The sequence below is a fragment of the Drosophila suzukii genome, chromosome 2R (genome assembly GCF_043229965.1).
Source record: "Drosophila suzukii chromosome 2R, CBGP_Dsuzu_IsoJpt1.0, whole genome shotgun sequence".
NCBI classification, from domain to species: domain Eukaryota; kingdom Metazoa; phylum Arthropoda; class Insecta; order Diptera; family Drosophilidae; genus Drosophila; species Drosophila suzukii.
The window spans coordinates 17504994-17523215 of NC_092081.1; the positions used below are offsets into that span (position 1 = coordinate 17504994).

An 18222-nucleotide genomic window follows, 5' to 3' on the forward strand; every position below is an offset into this window, starting at 1 on the left:
TTAGTTTTAATAAAAATATGATAGTAAATATGGTAAATTAGATCAATAGTTTTACATTTTTTTTTTAAATAATAAATATAAGGAAATACAAATCAAATTTCAAATATATAAACAAATATAGGTTAATGATACTGAAGGACATGTCTTACATACATCGTCTATTGATGTGTGGAGCAGACGTAACAAACTTTTGAACATTTGCAAGAGTACAACACATAATAGCCAAAGCAAAGTAAAAAGCGTTTCAAAAAAGGACTCAAAAGGATAAAAGCTCTCAAAAAGTAGAGTTAAAAACCAAAGGAACCCAAACAAATCAAAAATCAAATCGAAACGAACCCGACAACGAGGCCGGCCGGGGCGTAATGCACGGCTTGAGATTGGCAGTGGCATTGGCATTGGTAATGCTATTGGCATGATGGGGATTGGCTGGGGCATTGGAGCACACATATGGATGGGCGGGTGGTCGGTCACTGGCGGGCAACATCGATGGCGGAGCATTTGATGGCGATGATGTGGTGGCTGGTAATGGTAATGACGATAGCGATGACGATGATAATGCAGATGGTAGATGGCCGCGAGGAGATGACGATGGTGACAGAGCCATTGTTGCGGGCGTCTTGCATTGCTTGTGATTGGATGTGGCTATCTGATTTTGGTTTGGCATTCTATGAGCTTGGTCGGTGAATGCAGATGCGGATGCAGATGCAGATGCAGTAACATTGGCGGCTGGGTTATTAGTGACATTACAGTTTCTGGTTTGGGGCGACTGTGGTGAGTGTTGCGGTTCTTGTGGTGCTTGCTGCGGCTGCGGCGATTGTTGCTGCTGCTGCTGCTGTTGCTGCTGCAACTGCTGTTTAACCTTCTGCTTTTGCCTGCGTATTTTCGCATCTAGATCGGCCTTAAAGTCCGATTTTCGGGGCACCAGGGGCCTATCGCCCACACTGGGCGCGGGGCCATTGAAAATACTCAAGCTGGTGGGCTTGGGCGGCAGCTGGCGCCTCATGGGATCTACTGGCTGGCTACTGCCGTTACTATCCTGCTGCTGGGGATGTGCCTGTGCTGGGAAATGCTGGTCCTGTGGCCTGCTCTGTGCCGCCTGCTCACTGGTTGCTTTACCTCTTTGCGGGCTTCCGCGTCCGAGGAGCTGCAGCTGCTGCTCACTGGTGGCCCGAAACGAGGAGAGTCGCTGCTTGGCGGGCGCCACAGTTGCTGTCGCCGGTGCCTGGCCACCGGACGAGTCCGGCGAGGAGTCCGGCGAACCGGCCAGATTGGCCGGCAGCTGCTGCAGCTCGCGCATCTCGTGCAGCTGCAGGGTTTGCGGCTGCGGGTCCTTCGTCCGCAGCACTACGATCTCTGAGTTCTGCTTCACGAACTCAATGTCTGGGGTGTTGGGAATCTGATGATCATAGATCACCACCACGGCACTGCCACTATCGCTGCACGTGTCCACGTAGGCGTGACGCGGCTGACCGAGACAGACGCTGTCCGAGGCCAGCGAAACGACATCCTCCCGATTCGCATTGGCCACAAAGTGCGCGAAGGTGGGATTCTCATAGCCGCCGGCCGTTAGGCCACCGGTCAGCGAACTCGTCTCGCTCACATAGCAGCGACTCAGCTCCGAATCGCTGGCGCCCAGCATGTCCCGGTCCCGATCCTGCCGCCTGGCGTCCATGTCGTCGCCAGCCAGTTCGTCGGAGGTGGTGTCCGATATGTCCGTTCCGCAGCCGCTCGAATTTGTTTGATTGCTGATGGCGCAGGGCTCGATGTTGCTGCTGATGGCGGGCAGGTTGTTGTTGTCGCTGCTGCTGTTGCTGCTGGTCGTCGTATTGTTGTTGTTGCTGCTGACTATGCTGCTCATCGGCTTGCCCTTGCCCTCATCGATCTCGCGTTGGAACGAGTCTAGTTCGCCAATTAAATTATTTAGTGCTTGTATTGAATCTTCGAAAGACTTGTCTGTTAGATCATATTTGGTTCATACATTGTTGGTATTGATTTTGGAGATGGTGTTGTTGTTGTTGTTGTGCATTTGGTTCATTGTGATAAATAGTTTACAGATGACAGAGATTTTGGGTAAGGTGAACATGAAGTCGAAACCAAAAAAAGTACAATGGTTTCAAATTGTTTTTGGTGCAGTTTTGTTGTCGTTGCGTTTAGACGACAAACCAAAAAGTTGTAGAAAAAAGGGAGGGAAAAACAAAAAAGAAGATATTTGGGGGTTAAAGAATATTCACGATATGTTTTCTTCAATTATAAATCAAAATGGGCGTGGGACAAGTAAAGTGGAGGCGAGGGAATCTCATGTTCGAGGTGCTCTTTGGTGGTGCTGGGTGGACATGGGTGCTAGGATCTCACTTCGTCTTCAACGATCCAGCTGGTGTGGCGGATTCTACTTACCCATTTCCTGCTGCTCCGCCTCGGATCGTCGTGCTCCGCCTCCCGAAGCTGGAGAAGATGCTGCTGGTGACTGATTGGGAGCCGGAGGCGATACCGCTGCCGCTGCTGCCGCCTTCTCGAACATGGAGGCCTTCTGCAGAACGGAGGCCCGCGATCGCTCATCCGTATCCTCTGCTCCGCTGTTCACCGGCCCTTGATCCTGTCCAGCTGCCGCCTGCTCGGTGATCTTCAGTACCTCGCTGGAGGGGGGCGTCGGAGAGCTGACCTGGTAGACAAATCCCAGAGAGGATCCGGGACCTAGACTGCTGCCACTCGGAGTACCTGCGGCAGTGGACGTGGGGGAGTTGGTTAGCAGGGGCGAGTAATGGTTCTGTGGCGTGGAGCTGCCACTGGACGGCGAGGTGGTGTTCGTGTTGGTGCTGGTGCTGTGGTTGGGCTGGCCCACCAAAGAGCCGCAAGCGACGGTGGAGTCGATCGACGGATGCGAGTGCAGTGACGAGGCCGTCGAGGATATGGAATGGGAGCGTGTGGCGGTGGCTGAGTGGTGATTCGGCTGCGAGTGATGCTGCTGTTGCTGATGGTGCTGCTGCTGCTGGAGGAGCTGGTGCGAGCCGGAGGAGTCGTTGGAATGCTGGGAGCCGGTCGAGTCGATGGAGCTCTGCTGCTGCAGGGGCGGCGGAGTAGGCTTCTGCTGCTGCTGCTGCTGGTTGGTCAGCTTCAAGGCCGCCATGGTGGCCAGCTCGGACATGTTCACATAGGTGGGCGGCGTCTGGGGCTGCTGGTTTTGCTGCTGCTGCTGCTGCTGTGCATGATGCGCTGCGGACAGCTCTGTGTGCGTATGATGTTAGCAGGGACATGCGGGTGGACACGGTAATTAGTAAGTCTGATGGGATTAGCGAGGAGCAAGCGTGCACACAAATACACGGAGACAGTCTGGACAAGCAGGACATGGTCGCTAGGCCCTACTTACCTTTCGTGATATGAGCCGGAATCGGTGAGGGGCACTGGCGCTGCAGCAGGTTGCTCCCGCTTCCCTGGCGGTGGTTACTCTGGGCCGAAAGCGGTCGCTCCAGCGAAGAACAGCGCTGAAAGGGCAGAAAAATCGTTAGTTGGTCACTGTAAAAGGCTGATGCATATCTTGGGTGTCATGATGAGGCGATTTAAGGGACCTAGTAGTCAGTGGTCTAGCAGGGTGCGCATGCAGATGAGCGCGCTTTTGGATCTACGAATGGTGGGGCTCTGACTCTGGGATACTCACCACATGGGCTGGCTTCTATGGCGAGTGTCATGGCCAACAGAACGAGAGAGACAACTTAATAGAATGTAAAAAAGAACATAGACGGATTCCCATCTATTCGAATATCCTCCTACAGCATACAGTCAATTTTAATTTACCATGAACTGAACTCGTTAAAAGAATAAAACTCAATTTATTCTTTTATAAATAAGAAAAGATAATTTTTAAACTTATCTGATGAAAAACAACAATTAAACAATTTTAATGGTAGTATATTTAGGAACATAAATTATTTAAATAGTTCTGATTCATTATTTAATATTTAAAGCAATCTATGTAATTACTGAAAGTTAAAATAGTTCATAGAAACTTGAAATTTCTGTTTCCTACTTACATATATATATCTTTATTTTTGTCAAAGAAGTTCCACCCTATAACCCAAATATACTTACAACTGGCAAGGGTGGCCGACTAAGTGAGGCAGCCGGTGACTTCTGGGTGGCCGGCGTGGCCTGTCCCGAGGAAGGCTGACCATTCGGGGGACCGGACCCGTTGTTCAGGCAGCTTCCCGACTCGTGTATGGTCTCCGGGTTCTGGAACGTGTAGACGGTCAGCGGCGGGCGCTGGTGACCCTTTTCGTAGGCCGTCGAAATGGTGTGCGGACGATCGGCGGTCGGTGGCAGGGTGTCCACCACGTCCTGGGAATGTGGCGGCCAGGTGGAGACATTTGCCGTCTGATTCGTTGCATTCGAAGTCTGAGGGGTGACGAAAACATACATGTTAGTATATCTAAAACCATTTTTAGACGACACACATAATGTATCTTTAATTTGGTAAAATTGAACGGAAGAAAAACAAATGAAAACCTGTGTTGTTAGAGCTGGCGATGAGCAAAAGCCACTATCACTGGATTCACCAGGTTTCAAGCGAATTGCGGGCGTTACAAACTAAAGAAACGAAAACAAAACACAAAAAGAACGTTGATGAAAACCAAGAAATGAGCGGACGCCACAATGCCGGATGTGGATTTAATGGAGGGCAAGGAGGAGCAGCTCCATTGAGGTGACGCACCTGCGACAGGGAGCGCGGATAGTGGTGGTGTCCTGGCGAGTTGCTCGAGCCGCTGCTGTTCATGCTGCTGATGGAGCACACGGAGCTCTTTCGGGAGCCCAGCGAGTTGGAGCAGCCACCGCCCTGCGAGCCGGAACCTCCGCCCGGTGACTCTGGATACAGATTAATGCTGGCCTTGGCGTCATGGATGAGCTCCTCGGAGGCCTGGGGTAGGACACTGGGCTCCTTGGTGACCAGGGCGATCGACTGCATGGCCTCCTGTAAATGTTTAACGTGTTAGAATCACTGAAGCTGTGCATTATAACCATTACTACCCACCTGAAGATGTCCCAACTCGGACATGACCTCGCACTCCTCGTGCACCACCGGCTGCAGCATGTGAACGAAGCTGCAGTAGCGAAGCCGCTCCTCCACCATGGCCGCCCTCAAGGACTTCTTCTCCACGTCCTCTAGCTCAGCCCGCCGCAGGGTGACATCCTGCATGTGGGAGTCCATCAAAGATTGCAACCCATCCGTCTGACCCTTGCGAGCCTTCTTCTGCAGGCGCAGCGTGTCGCTGGAGCGCTTCTTCAACTCGCTGCGACAGCGCTTGTATTCTTTGGCATGATCCTTGTCGATGGTGGCCACCGTGCGCTTCCAGTCCTCGATCTTGTCCTGCAGCGGCTGCACCAGGCAATCCATGATGGCGCTGGTGAAGGTCTTCAGACGCGTCTCCACGGCCTTGTGGCGCAGGCAGACGCGGGTCAGGGCTGTGCCGATCTCCTTGGAGGCTCCTGAAAGGGGAAATATACGAATTAGTATGTTAGGAATTGAAAATTAAATAAATTTAAATATATTAAAGCCTTTACCGCCTCTACAAAACCTTTGGTAAACTACTATCCTTATTGAATTTCCCTAGCAAATGATGGTTTCCCCATTAGGTTAGGCCAACGATTGTCTAGAACTTGTGCATTTCGTTTGCCAAACTTAATTGCAGCTATAAAACCGTCGGGTGATTTTGTTTAAACAAGCCGGCATGCAATATTAAACAGTTGCCAAATTAAATTACTGAAGGGGAACATTCATCGGCATCCACGACGGGGATTGGGGATTGGGGACTGGAGAATGAGGAGTAAAGCTGGCAGCGGAAATGTTTAGAGCATGCAGCAACAATCGCACGCCATGGGCTGTCGTTTCGATTTGGAGGCGCAGCAGACATGGCATTGCATGCGACACGATTCGGGACTCCACTCCTCCAAAGACCTCGCTCCCGAGTCCCGTGTGTGCCCATTATGCCATGCCAGAGATAGATTCAAAGTCGGATCCGGGAAAACTGGTCAGGCTAACTGCCACTGCCAGTGCTACTGCTCCTGCTTCTGCATATCCACATCGAATGACAGCCGGCCCGATTATCTCGGACTGCCTCCGACTCAAGCTCAAATTCAAGCCCTGACTGTTGCCATCCCCGTTTAATATGTAATTATCTGGCAAACAGGCAGCAGCTTATTGATTCTGCTTTGACTTGCCGGCTCCCAGGAGGCACTTGCTCCCAATTCCAGCTAATTGAATGGAAATTACCAGGGAAACCGCCACCTTAAAGGACTCAGGGTGGTGCCATGTGCCATGTGCCAAGTGCGAATCGAGAATCTAGAATCTAGACCAGACCCTCAAGTTGCGTTCCACCCTCGATTGGGGTAGCACAAAAAGGAGACTTGACACTTGTACCGACGCTTGACCGAACTAAGCCGAGAAACCACTGAAACTAATGAAACCATTTAGCAAGTGCAAACGACCAGGCCAGCAGGTTCTTGGTGCCAAAAAGGGGTGGCTAACTAATAGCAGGAATTACGAGGATATGCACTTAGCACCATCGAAATATAAGAGCCATGAAGGGGCGCAAAAAGTGGACGGGAGTGGATCAATATATGCTAATGCGAAGGGGAGATGATTGAATAGCTAAGTCTGGCAAATGGCAAGTACCAATTCGGAAACTGAATAAAGCCGGTTTTACGACAGCTACAATATTCAACTATAGATTTATGCACCAGCAAAGGCGTAATTTCTCATTAACAGATTAAGGAATTCCAACTATGGACAATTAGTTTCTGCATTTGCAATTGAATATTCATAGGGAATAAATCAATCGAATATTACTCTTTTATTTACCTTTCCAAATAAGATATTAAGCACGGAAGCTTTAAAGTAGTTATCTATTAAATGCCTTTTCAAAATAGTATTTCTGTTAATTCCACCCTCTATAGAGATGGAATGCATCAGTTGCATGTTATAATAGTATTTCCAAACTGCATGCTTATGCATATAGTAATATTAACGAATTTTTTAAAGCGGAATAATAATGAATAGCTCTACCAATTAAAACACATTATTACCTCATTAATCAGATACTTAATTACTAACTATAATCTCTAACAAAATCGGTAATTAAAGCCAGTGTATGATTTTTGTAATGATCTTATGTGGTGATGACTAAACCCAGATTTTCCACTCAGGGTAATGCAACTGTAACTGACTAAAGAGTGACAAATGCAAAACATCAACGGCAAAAGCCACCTCCTGTGCTAAATACAAGCTACTTGATTTCCCCCCGAGGGGCTACAACTACTGCCTATGATCAAAGCTCTCCCATCTGGTAATTTTCGCATTTCCCGTCCCAGTCGAAATGGTGTTCTATGCGAGAATCGGACGTCGGACATTGCATAATCGGGCACTCGATGAGTGCGACGCATGGCAGCCAATAAATAAATATAAATAGCAAAGGCAGCGAAATGCGTGAGCTCAGACAGAACAGCTACATCGCCATTCGTAGAAGGGGAAAAAATCCACAGCATAAACATCGAAAGCGTGAATGCGTAAAAAATAAAAAATCAGATCGATGACCGCCGCCGACTGTGAGCAGACGCATGAATAATGGACTGGGGAAAGAGATACAGTACACACAGTGGCGTAGGGGAACCCCCGGTATTACGAGGGGGCCAGCAAAAAAGCCAGACAAATCCCCGATTTGAACTTACCTCTTGAATTGGTCGCCGCATCGGCTATCTTTTGGAAGGCATCCAAATAGGCGGCGATTGCCTGGATGGCGGCCCTGTGAATAGAAAAGACCAGAGAACAACATCATTATTATTATTATTATTACTGTGGGCCCATGCAGCCAGATAGATTTAATAAACATCTTCTCCAATTGCCCGTGGGCGACATTTCAATTAGGCGACAGCTAGAAAAATAACTCAAGAGAGACAGACTATTCGGTTGTACCGAAGATAGGAATACCCTTTTATATTCCTACATTTGCATAGTTTTATAATGCATTATAAAAGAATTTTTAATATTTCAGAATTATGAATTTGGTTGTATACAATTCGGACTACTTTATCATTAATACATAGGAAATTATGAGAACTATATTAAAGTTGATCTGTTTTCTTCTAAGGTGTACGGTATATTGTTCTTGTAATATTAAAATAATTTTAGAAGTGAATTATAACTACGAATTGAATTATTTATTAAATCTAACAATCTATAGCTTCTATTAAAAAGCCTCCCTAAGCCTCCTATCACGTTTCCCATTATGTTATACCTTAAAAATACCATTTCATATTAAATCCATAAGTTGACCATCCTTCTTTTTTGACATCTTTACAGATTTAACTCCCGTTTTGTAAACTGGTTGTATAAATTTCCTTTACACTAATGAAAATTCTATTAGATACAGATAAGTTATGTGTCTGGTTCATATCCCTTGCTATAATATCAAAATATAGAAAGATGGCACCCAACGGTGGGTCTTGATCCGCTCAAGTGGCTGACGAGCGTCCTCACCTCGCGGGAACCTGGTCAAGATGTGTGTCAAGCGCAGTGGGCAAACACTCGGAGCGAGTTTTGGCAAGCTCGGTGATTTCAGCTCGGACAACAGGATTTGGGGTAATGATTAATGCAGCCGCTATTCGACGGCCATATACTTATGCATGCCCAGACTTTGCTGCGGGGACCCTCGTCCGAAAGCAAATTTGGGCCAAGTCTGAGCATAAAAACAACAGAGAAAATAAAATAAACAAAAACCCAGAGACTGTGTCGGTGGTCTCCACCCAAGAACAACAAATTTAGCAACTAAAGAAACTCAAAAAAAAACGAGAAAAAGCACAGAAATAATCATAGACATATTATGCCTGTGTGTGAGGAAGTGGAAAGCATAAAAGCAAATTGAGGTAAACGAATAATTTGTTTATTCACTCGCTAGATGTTCCCATTCTAAAGTTTTGCAATTGCAGTTGTTATTTTGCCGCTGTTGAAATCTCGTTAAAGTCCGAGAAAATATATTCCAGAATGGAGAAACAAATTGTATACCCAATATAGACTCACCTCAAGCATGTGTGCAGTTTTCCGGCCTTAGCCACAAAATCCTCCCACAGTGGCGAAGTATTCTGCAATAGAGGAAAAGAATAAATTAGTTGAATAAGTTGGCCAACAAACAGTCATTCAATGATATACATATATACTTTAAGTGCTTCTTGCCCCATCAAATCTTGTGTAAGGAAAAAGGTTTACCAACCTAAGCAATTTTAGCCAAATCCCAAGAAAAATCAATAGAAGAACGCTTTGAGTCATGGAATGCAATAAACCGACCTCTCATCTATCACGGAATTACTTACGGTTGACAAATAAAAGGACAAATGTTGCGTACGTGTTACACAAAATGATTTTCCTTCTCCCCCATTTGGGGATCTTATTGCAGTTGAAAGATACATAATAAAAATAAGCTCATACAGTTTTCACTCCACTGTAATATAAACACATAAAAGGTTTATAAGATTCATGATTCCATTCAACCAAAAAGTTCATCTCGTAGCGTAAAAGTTCAAAGTTCATTTCGTAATCTCTTTTATTTTTCTGGCTTTAATCTAATTGAGTTTGACTTTAGTTGTCTGCGCATTTCATTAAATCGGAATAAAGCAGAGAAATATTGTGCAAATTGCACGAGTAAATAACCCAACATGACATGAATGGATACGCAAATTGAGGGACACATTTAATATAATCAATGTGGGTGAGATCCATATGGCTAGATATAATACAGTATCGACCAATCCCCCCTTGGGGTTAACTTTAATTAAATTTTCCCTGAACTCAAAGGTAATTTTGATTAATTATGTTGGCAACCCAATATGATCAGTCCAAAGAAAAAAATAAATTGCGAACAAAAGTAAGCGAAGACAGGCTAGACAGTTATAAAGACCTTCATCCATAACCCATAATCCATAATCCGATTTCCATCCATCCTCTCCTTAATCAAGTAAATATTAAGTCCATTGGGGAGCAGATGTTTAGCCAGAGTGTGAGCCCAAAAGCAAGCTGAAATAGCTCCCACATGGGTTTTCTCACATAATCCCGTCCAGCCGACTTATTTGGACAAGACCACAAAGACTTGCCGCTGGCTTCTGGCCAAGTATCAGTGTCACGATGGCCGAATGGCAGCGGGTTGTTAAGAGCCGGCCGTAAAAGGCAGCTAAAGATTTTATGTATGCTTCTTGCTTTTTTCTTTAAAAAGAGAAATAATAGCAAGTAAAGAAGCGCAAATGGTCAATAAAAGCGAAAACGAGTTTTTCGTTTTGTTTTGCTTCGGTTTTGCCCATAATAATGTTTCAATTACACAACAAATGACATTGAAAGCAAAAGCCAGAGGAGCAGACTGGGATGGAAATCAGCGGGAGGCGTCTTAATGAAGACATAAAGTGATCCAACTTACTGACCAACTCACCCAATCCAATCCAATCCAATCCAGCCAAGCAGAGAGATGCATCCAACCCAAATGCCAACTGCAATTCCATTTCACTTTCGGTTTTTGCGCAATCGGACAAAAATTAATGCCAAACACAACATAAACAAAAAAAGATCATCAAAATGCCAATTGTAAAATCGATTCGAATGCAAAATGCCCAAAAGAAGCCGGGTCTGGGCCAGGGCAGTTGCATAAACAGCACGGCTCAAAGGTAAACGAACGAGACAAAAGCCGGGAAATACACAAATAAATACAGCTCGGCAGAGCACAAACAAAAAACTGAACGGAAATCGATTTTTGGCTATTTTTCGCAAGCCTTTTATTTTTGCCCATGCAACAATTGAGCACAACAAAAACCCTTAGCCATTTTAGCCCCCACATAAATGTTTTTCAATGTGGCGTTCAAGCGATGATAACGATGTTGTACCCCTTTCACAAGCAACAATATGCAAAATAAAATATATAATATCAGGGGATCCCGAAATTGCAGGCATTTAAAAGTTAAGAAATGGGCTATATTGATTAGTACTTTATGTAATTAAAGGAAAATAACAAAAGATTTCATTTAGTTTAATATATGTGTAACTCTAATTGATATTTATGTGCTTTCATTTTCTTTAGGAATTTAACAACAACGACTTTGTACCCCCATCACAAACAACAATATGCAAAATAAAATATATAATATCAGGGGGTCCCGAAATTGCAGGCATTTACAAGTTAGGAAATGGGCTATCCTGATTGGTGCAATAAAATGTAACAGGCACTTCATGTAATTAAAGGAAAATAACAAGAGATTTTATTTAGTATAATATTTATGGAACTTTTAATGATACTACGATTTTGTACACCTTTCACAAAATACAATTTCCAAAATAAAATATGTAATATCCGGGAAAGTGTGGATCCCGAAAAGTGCATTTAAGTAAGGAAATGGTCTATACTTTATTGGTACAACAAAATGTAAAAGGAACATACATATGTATTTAAAGGAAAATAACAAAAGATTTCTTGTAGTATAGTATCTGCGGTACTTTAAATGATATTTTAACGATATTTAACGATAACGATATGTTAATCAAATACTTTTCATTGTTTTATACAAAATAAGCTTATTATATATCTTTTCCACTATGGTCATGTGATATCATCATTTAAAAACTTAAAAAATTCAATGAATTCTGTGTGTGGGCTACAAATTTTGATGAAAATCAATCAATTTACGACAAAATCTGAGCAGAGTAAATTCCAAAAGTGATCAAAATTTTCATAATTCTGTAGGCACATTTTTTCAATGATTGAACCACGTTTCCAAGACGCTGCCCACATGCAAATTATTATTGTTTATTCGTTGCAAAACCATTTTTTGTGTGTGACAACCAACCGCCAGCGACAGCTTGATAAGCGGTTCTTGCCACGATTGCGTGGGCTGCGGCTTGTCGGCATTTTGTGAATGAACATTTCGTAGTCTTGTGGCGTTGCCACCATGCCAGCACCACTTTAGTGGCTTATAAGCCAGCCATCCACTCGCTGGCCAAAACACGCGAAGCTGTCATTACGTTGACCAGGCCCAAACCGTTCGCGTTGGCGTGGAAGTTGTATTTTGTGCTGGCGTTGGGAGAGAGCTCAGCTGGTCCTAATCTCAGTTTGGGTATCGGGTATATTATGAATGGGCGAACTAAGCAAAGGTGCAGAGAAGTTAGTCGGGTTTGTTACCGTTCAGGAAGAAAAAATGACAAACAGCTTTTTTCATAACGTTACCGAACTTGCATAAAACTCTTTTCTACGACAATCAATTAATGTAGAAACCTATGTTTAAAATACTTTTATTGATCTTAAAAGTACGCTAAGTTATAATCTGAAATTTTCAAAATCAGGAAAAGGTCTTCTCGGTTTGTAAGACTGCTTTCTTTTCAAAAAAACAAATCAAGACCACGACTGCTTTTTTCTCAAAAAAAAACAAATCAAGACCACGACTGCTTTCTTCTCAAAAAAGCACTTTCGTCTTGATTTCAAGAACGTTTCTTCTCGAAAAAGTGAGAAAACGAACTCACAAATTGAGAAGATTTAACAATTGCTTCTTTCCGTTATGGGTGCAATACCATATAGTACAATATATTAATTTAAAAGAAAGAAGAAGTCGTTAAGTTCTTTGAAAATCTACCATTTGTGTTAATACTACTACTATTTTTGTTTAAGATTTAAAATGAACCCACATTTAAACTCCAAATGCAGCAAACCCCGAGCAAAGAGAACCCCGATCCCAAAATCGTTCCCGCCAGTACATTGTATACAAAACACTTTCCAGTTTCTGGCAGACATCGAAATCGAGTCTGTGCACAGAGGAAGCTGTGCACCGAGTGCAATGTACGTGGTGCATCCATGCACACCACAGCGTCTCCATGTGTATCCATTTATCTTGGCAAGCTGACTCTCAGCCGGGCAGGCAGTGAGCTAGACACCTAAAAACCCACAATTTATGCCAGTCAGAGCAGCGGCGAGCTCTCGGAAAACTGGAAAAGTTCACACACAGTGACGGGAAGACCCACACCTAGGCAAACAGTACACAGTACACAGCAAAGAGGCAAGCGTGTGGCTGGCATTATAAACTCTTGATCTTTCCAATAGCCTACAAAGGCGGCCCACACGAACCGACTCCTCAGCTGGTTCACAGCCCCATTCATGCTGCAATTTTGTTGCTTTAGCTGCTGCTGCTGCTCGATAATGCCCCCAAAGATTCCCAGCAGCAAAAGATAGAAAAAGGAAGGATGGGGGGGATGGACAAAACGGGTTCAGAGCCATCCCGTCGCCGCGTCCTACATTGCAAAGATTTTGGGTTGGCGAACAAAGCCACAGCCTCCAGAAAGAGCCGTTTCTTATGCTAAATCGCAGAGCCTGCGAAGCAGAAGTTCGTACTGATTGATTTTCTATGAGATCTGACTTACTATATATGAGAGTTGCCGGCGGCCATAATTTTGGTCTTGGCCAGATGATGTTGACTTTGGCGAATTGCCCGGAGGGGAGGCCGCAAAATCGTGCGCCTCTAATTTGCACCTAAAGACGGCTTTTGTTTCTGGCATTTTCGGCTTTAGAAAGTAGAAAATTATTCGCCGGGAATATGAAATGAAAGTGTTCCGAGGGTATCCCTCCCGCTTGAAAGTTTTTGCAAGTACTCAAGAAATAATTCCCGTGAATTGGCAAATCGATTGGTTCGATTTGAAGCCATCGAAACTTATACCAATCATCATCGGGTAATCCAATAACCGGCAGTTGCGCATTGATTTGCATATTCCCCACCTAACAATGCAAGTCGTGACCCCAAAAGAAAATCCATCCGACTCCCTGACTGGGCGGTAGACGAGTGTATATGTAAGTAGTATACCAATTCTCATTATTCTATTCGTCGTTACCCAAGAAGTTTCTTGCAACACGCTGCCATCCGATATGGAAACCGCAACGTAAACTCCAGTTGCCATCAACGCGTGCCACCAACCACAAAACAAAACGGAGAAATAAAAAATATGTACGCAGAATATAGATATAGCAAAGAGTTCCAATGACGTGAGGCCCAACATAGTTGGATCGATTTGGAAAGAAAATCGTAGTTTATTAGTACTCATCTAATACTAGAACTTTTCTCAAAATTAATATAAATGAAAGGAACATTTCGTAGATTGGCTTTCTGGACTTCCTTAAAAAAATCTTTTTAACAATTTATGTTCTCGACGTAATCAGTGGATTAATTATTGTAAATAATCCATTGTCATAAACGTCCTTCAATTACATTTACTATTTTAACTTTAAAAGTTCTCCTCTGATCTCTACGCAAATAGAATTTGGACGTGGAATGTTCTTCTCATCGAATGCGTGTAGCTTTATGACCATCTTATGACGTCCTCGAAGAGTAGGGCCATGAACATTTTCAATTTTAAGCCTTAAATCGAAGGGCTCGTGTTCCAAAACGGTCTGGAAAAAAGATAAGCCAGGAGATTATAAACAGCCTGATTCCTTTTCACTGTGCTCGGAGAAAACTTTATAATTTCCATTCTAATTGCACTTACACCTGGCTCTCTGAGGCACTTCTTTGCCACTTCGTGCTGATTGGATACGTATTGTGTCCAGTACTTGTACCAGTATTGATTCTTGTCGTACATGATGGGGCAAAAGTCCTGGTTGGATATGCTGAAGATAGTGGGCTCCCAGGTGCCGCGGTTGAAGTGCAACAAATCAACTCTAGCCTGCAAAGATGCGGAACTTTGGGGCTACTTTTAAAGATTATTCAAATGGGGGTGACTTTACTGCAATCCGATCGGTGGGCCGCACATCCCAGATAAGGGTAGCATTGCCGGAGAGGTGGAGTATATCAGATTCATGTTCGATCACAAAATCGTCCAAGTTTACTGCCTGACGGGCGTTGATAGACCCGGGTGGACCATCGGTACAAGGCGCAAAAATGTCCGGATCCTCGAGCATCAGTTCGTAGTCCACGGCCCAGGAACTGGTCACCCCAAAAAAGAGCAGCATCAGAGTTCTCATGATGATTACAGCACCAACAATGTACTTTCAGACGTACGTAAGCACGTACTTTATAGCTACAGCCGATTGAGAATTTTTTTTTAATCCATAACACTTATATAACGTGTTTTTCTTCTCCTATCATAAAGATCGTACATCCACGCGACATGCAACATATTAACATGTACCATGTTTGTCACAAATTGCTAAGCATTGACATTGAAATTGAGAAAACAATGTCAAATCAATTAGTAGCTTCAAAAAACACTTCCAAGGGCCCAATGGAAATTTAAGTGTACCCATCACCGGGCTGATTTCTTGAGTGCCGGCTAACATTTATCGGACAGATAAAGCCCCTGCTAAGAAAATTGATTTCTATTGTACGTCAATGTGAGAGCTAACTCGGATTCTTTTCTGATGCTTCCAAACATAAACAAAACCTAAAGCAATTATCAAAGCAATCCCTCTGTTTTCGCTAAACACCTAAAAGGGAGAACTTTATATGATCTTTTCATTTAACTCGGACAGGCTATCAGTTATTAGAGGCTATGCCAGGGACTCAAGAATCAGGCCCTGAAAATCATAAACGAATTTCATATTTCATATTGCGAATTTCGAATCATTTCTTAATATAATTGTTATTAGCAGGCAGTCTCAATAAGGAATAATTATCTGTTTATTCAAGTTAAGTAAACTATGAATAATAAAATTATCTTTAAACATAAGCAGACCTCCAGCATCGTGTTATCGTATCGTATCGCATCGTATTACTTTATCTTCTCGACCTCTCCTCTGATTTCGAAGCATATGGAAGTCCGTCTCGGAACGTCCTTCTCATCGAAAGCTTCAAAGGTGGACACGATCTTGTAACGACCCTGGAAAGTGGCGCCTCGAATGTCCGTTAGACGCAGCTGCAAATCAAATGGTTTGTGCATCAGCACGGTCTAAAATGGGGAGCCATGTTAAAAGGATAGTTAAACGAGGTCAATTTGGGGGCTAGCTCACTCCACGTGTCTTGAAGCACTTCTCCTGGACCTCCTCGCGGTTCGAAATGTATTTGGTCCAGTATTTGAACCATGACTGATTCTCGTCGAACATCGCGGCACAAAAGTCCGGCGTGGCCAAGCTAAATAGGGTCGGTTCCCAGCTGCCGCGGTTGTAGTGCATCACCGTAAACCTGGCCTAAAATGGAACTGCTTATTCTTCAGTGAATCTCGTTTTCAGAAAGACTGAATTTACGGAAATACGATCGTTGGACTCCACGTCCCAGTTGGCGGTAATATCCTCTGATAGATGAATAATATCGGCGTCCTGATTGATTTCCAAGTTATCCAGGTTGAATGCTTCTCTGAATCCAATGGATCCGGGCGGTCCTTCTGTGCATGGAGCGAAGATATCTGGATCCTCGAGCAACAGTTCGTAGTCCGCGCCCCGGGAACTGGCCACGATTACGATGAGCAGCAGTAGAGTTCTCAACATGATGATACACAAACTGTTGCGATTTTGGGTTTTATATAGCCAGTACCGTCACAATTTTAAAAATGTAATTCAATTACGGATTAACACAGCTTAGCTTGTAACAAATTAAAGTGTAACCAATTAAAGCCGATCTGTAATACATATCACAAAACGTCACGAGCTTTTGATTGGCAGTGTACTGATCTAATTTGCGATAAATACACAAAGTTTCGGTATATTGCAGAAAATATATAGATGATAACATATAATTGAAAAATACTACAATTGGGTATTCCGAATATGCATATATTCATATAAATAAATAAAATAAATAAATATTCATATGTTATACATGCATATCTTTCTTGAGACCTTAAAATCCGTTTAAATTTCTTGATCAGTAATAAGAAAACATCAAAAACTCAAATCTCAGTCATATATGTTATGTTCCATAACTACTTTGCATTACTGGGCGAGACAGCGACACACCCACGACGAATAATAACAAGATAAATGGTTATACATGCCTCAATTATATCATAACTTGTGAATCACAAATGCAGTTTCAAATTCATTAAAATTAATTGCCCTTTGATTGCTGTAGTCGCTCAAATTAAACATGCAGGGCACTCGGCACAGTTTGAACCTCCACGTGTCAACTACTACGAAGTCAGCTTGCCACAGCAGTCAATCCACAGCAACAGAGGGAACAGCATCAAGAATTGTTCCCGCAAAGTTATTTACGGAATAATGCAAAGTAATTAATACTACTAAGACGACAATTCTCATGCTCTCCAATTGTTTGTGGAGCTTGAAGGGGAATGCATTTCGCATTCTTGTCCCATCTCAGATTTTATTGTCTGCGTGTGGGAGGAGGCTGACGAATGGATCGAATTGCAATAGGGACCTGCGTCATTCTGCCTCTAAGCATTTGTAAATAAACCTGCATCAAGATGTTGGAAAAATATGTCTTTCATATGTCGAATTCATTTTTAGCGTTTAACTTTTCATGCCCATATCATACTTTTTATACTCTTAGCATTTTTAAAACAACGTTAAGAGTTCAGTGTGATAAATAAATATATCATAATATCATATCATGATAAATAAATACAATAGTTCGCAAAGCGAAAGGACCTTGCACCAGATATAAAATGCCTGATGGCACCATGCTCGCATCCTGTTCGGAATAAACTCTCAACTACATACAGCTAGAATGCTCAGTGAATTACCATTTCCAGTTGAGATTCAGCCTTGAATATGGCTTTCAGACTTTTTATATGAGCAAACAATACAGACGAGGGGGAGATAGAGAAAACCCGCGATACATTGTCATAGAAATGGAAACAGCTGTGAATGCTGCCATAAATAAAAACTCATTTGGTCTTGTCGATGGTATTCGGCCATATAGTGAGTCGTCTATAGATACACGAAAACATAATATTTGATTTTCGTCTGAAGTCCCACACAAGGACAATATAAACGCTAAGCAGCTGTGTTTAAAATCAAAAAAAAGAAAACAATTAAAGAATATAAAAAAGAAAAATAAGTAAAAAATAATAATTTCGCCCAACGTGGGGCTCGAACCCACGACCCTGAGATTAAGAGTCTCATGCTCTACCGACTGAGCTAGCCGGGCACTTGTGACGACAGCCGTCAAAAAGAATCCCCATTTGGTGCTTCAGGCTAAGAACACAAACGTAAAAAACGATATTATCTAAGCAAGCCAGAAATAATCAAATACCTGTTATTTAAAATTATATAAATCTTG

General features: G+C 43.3%; 3 protein-coding genes and 1 non-coding gene across 39 annotated transcripts in view; all 4 read right to left on the reverse strand.

The window, feature by feature from the left end:
• Nucleotides 1–18222, reverse strand: part of mim (missing-in-metastasis) — a 47737-nt gene that overhangs the window by 4982 nt on the left and 24533 nt on the right. For 10 of the 36 annotated variants that reach the window (XM_036814179.3, XM_065863837.2, XM_036814184.3 and 7 more), the window contains exons 3-12: nucleotides 9062–9123; nucleotides 7714–7787; nucleotides 5021–5475; nucleotides 4703–4960; nucleotides 4498–4578; nucleotides 4084–4386; nucleotides 3653–3667; nucleotides 3365–3479; nucleotides 2395–3222; nucleotides 337–1953 (exon numbers count right to left, since the gene is read on the reverse strand). In XM_036814179.3, the coding sequence (XP_036670074.3) occupies nucleotides 337–1953; nucleotides 2395–3222; nucleotides 3365–3479; nucleotides 3653–3667; nucleotides 4084–4386; nucleotides 4498–4578; nucleotides 4703–4960; nucleotides 5021–5475; nucleotides 7714–7787; nucleotides 9062–9123 (3808 nt within the window). The remainder of the gene's footprint in view (nucleotides 1–336; nucleotides 1954–2394; nucleotides 3223–3364; nucleotides 3480–3652; nucleotides 3668–4083; nucleotides 4387–4497; nucleotides 4579–4702; nucleotides 4961–5020; nucleotides 5476–7713; nucleotides 7788–9061; nucleotides 9124–18222) is intronic. The other 26 variants (XM_065863838.2, XM_065863836.2, XM_036814176.3 and 23 more) reach the window with 13 other exon arrangements.
• On the reverse strand, nucleotides 14263–15039 carry CheB42b (Chemosensory protein B 42b). The gene is made up of 3 exons (XM_017085268.4): nucleotides 14778–15039; nucleotides 14540–14716; nucleotides 14263–14444 (listed from the first exon to the last, which is right to left on the reverse strand). The coding sequence occupies exons 1-3, from the start codon at nucleotides 15012–15014 to the stop codon at nucleotides 14268–14270; spliced, it is 591 nt and encodes a 196-aa protein (XP_016940757.3). The 5' UTR covers nucleotides 15015–15039; the 3' UTR covers nucleotides 14263–14267.
• On the reverse strand, nucleotides 15652–16487 carry CheB42c (Chemosensory protein B 42c). The gene is made up of 3 exons (XM_017084787.4): nucleotides 16233–16487; nucleotides 15999–16175; nucleotides 15652–15937 (listed from the first exon to the last, which is right to left on the reverse strand). Exons 1-3 carry the CDS (start codon nucleotides 16470–16472, stop codon nucleotides 15761–15763), a joined length of 594 nt encoding a protein of 197 aa, XP_016940276.3. The 5' UTR covers nucleotides 16473–16487; the 3' UTR covers nucleotides 15652–15760.
• TRNAK-CUU (transfer RNA lysine (anticodon CUU)) lies at nucleotides 18018–18090 on the reverse strand. Its single transcript has one exon. It is a non-coding gene; the product is annotated as a tRNA-Lys (tRNA).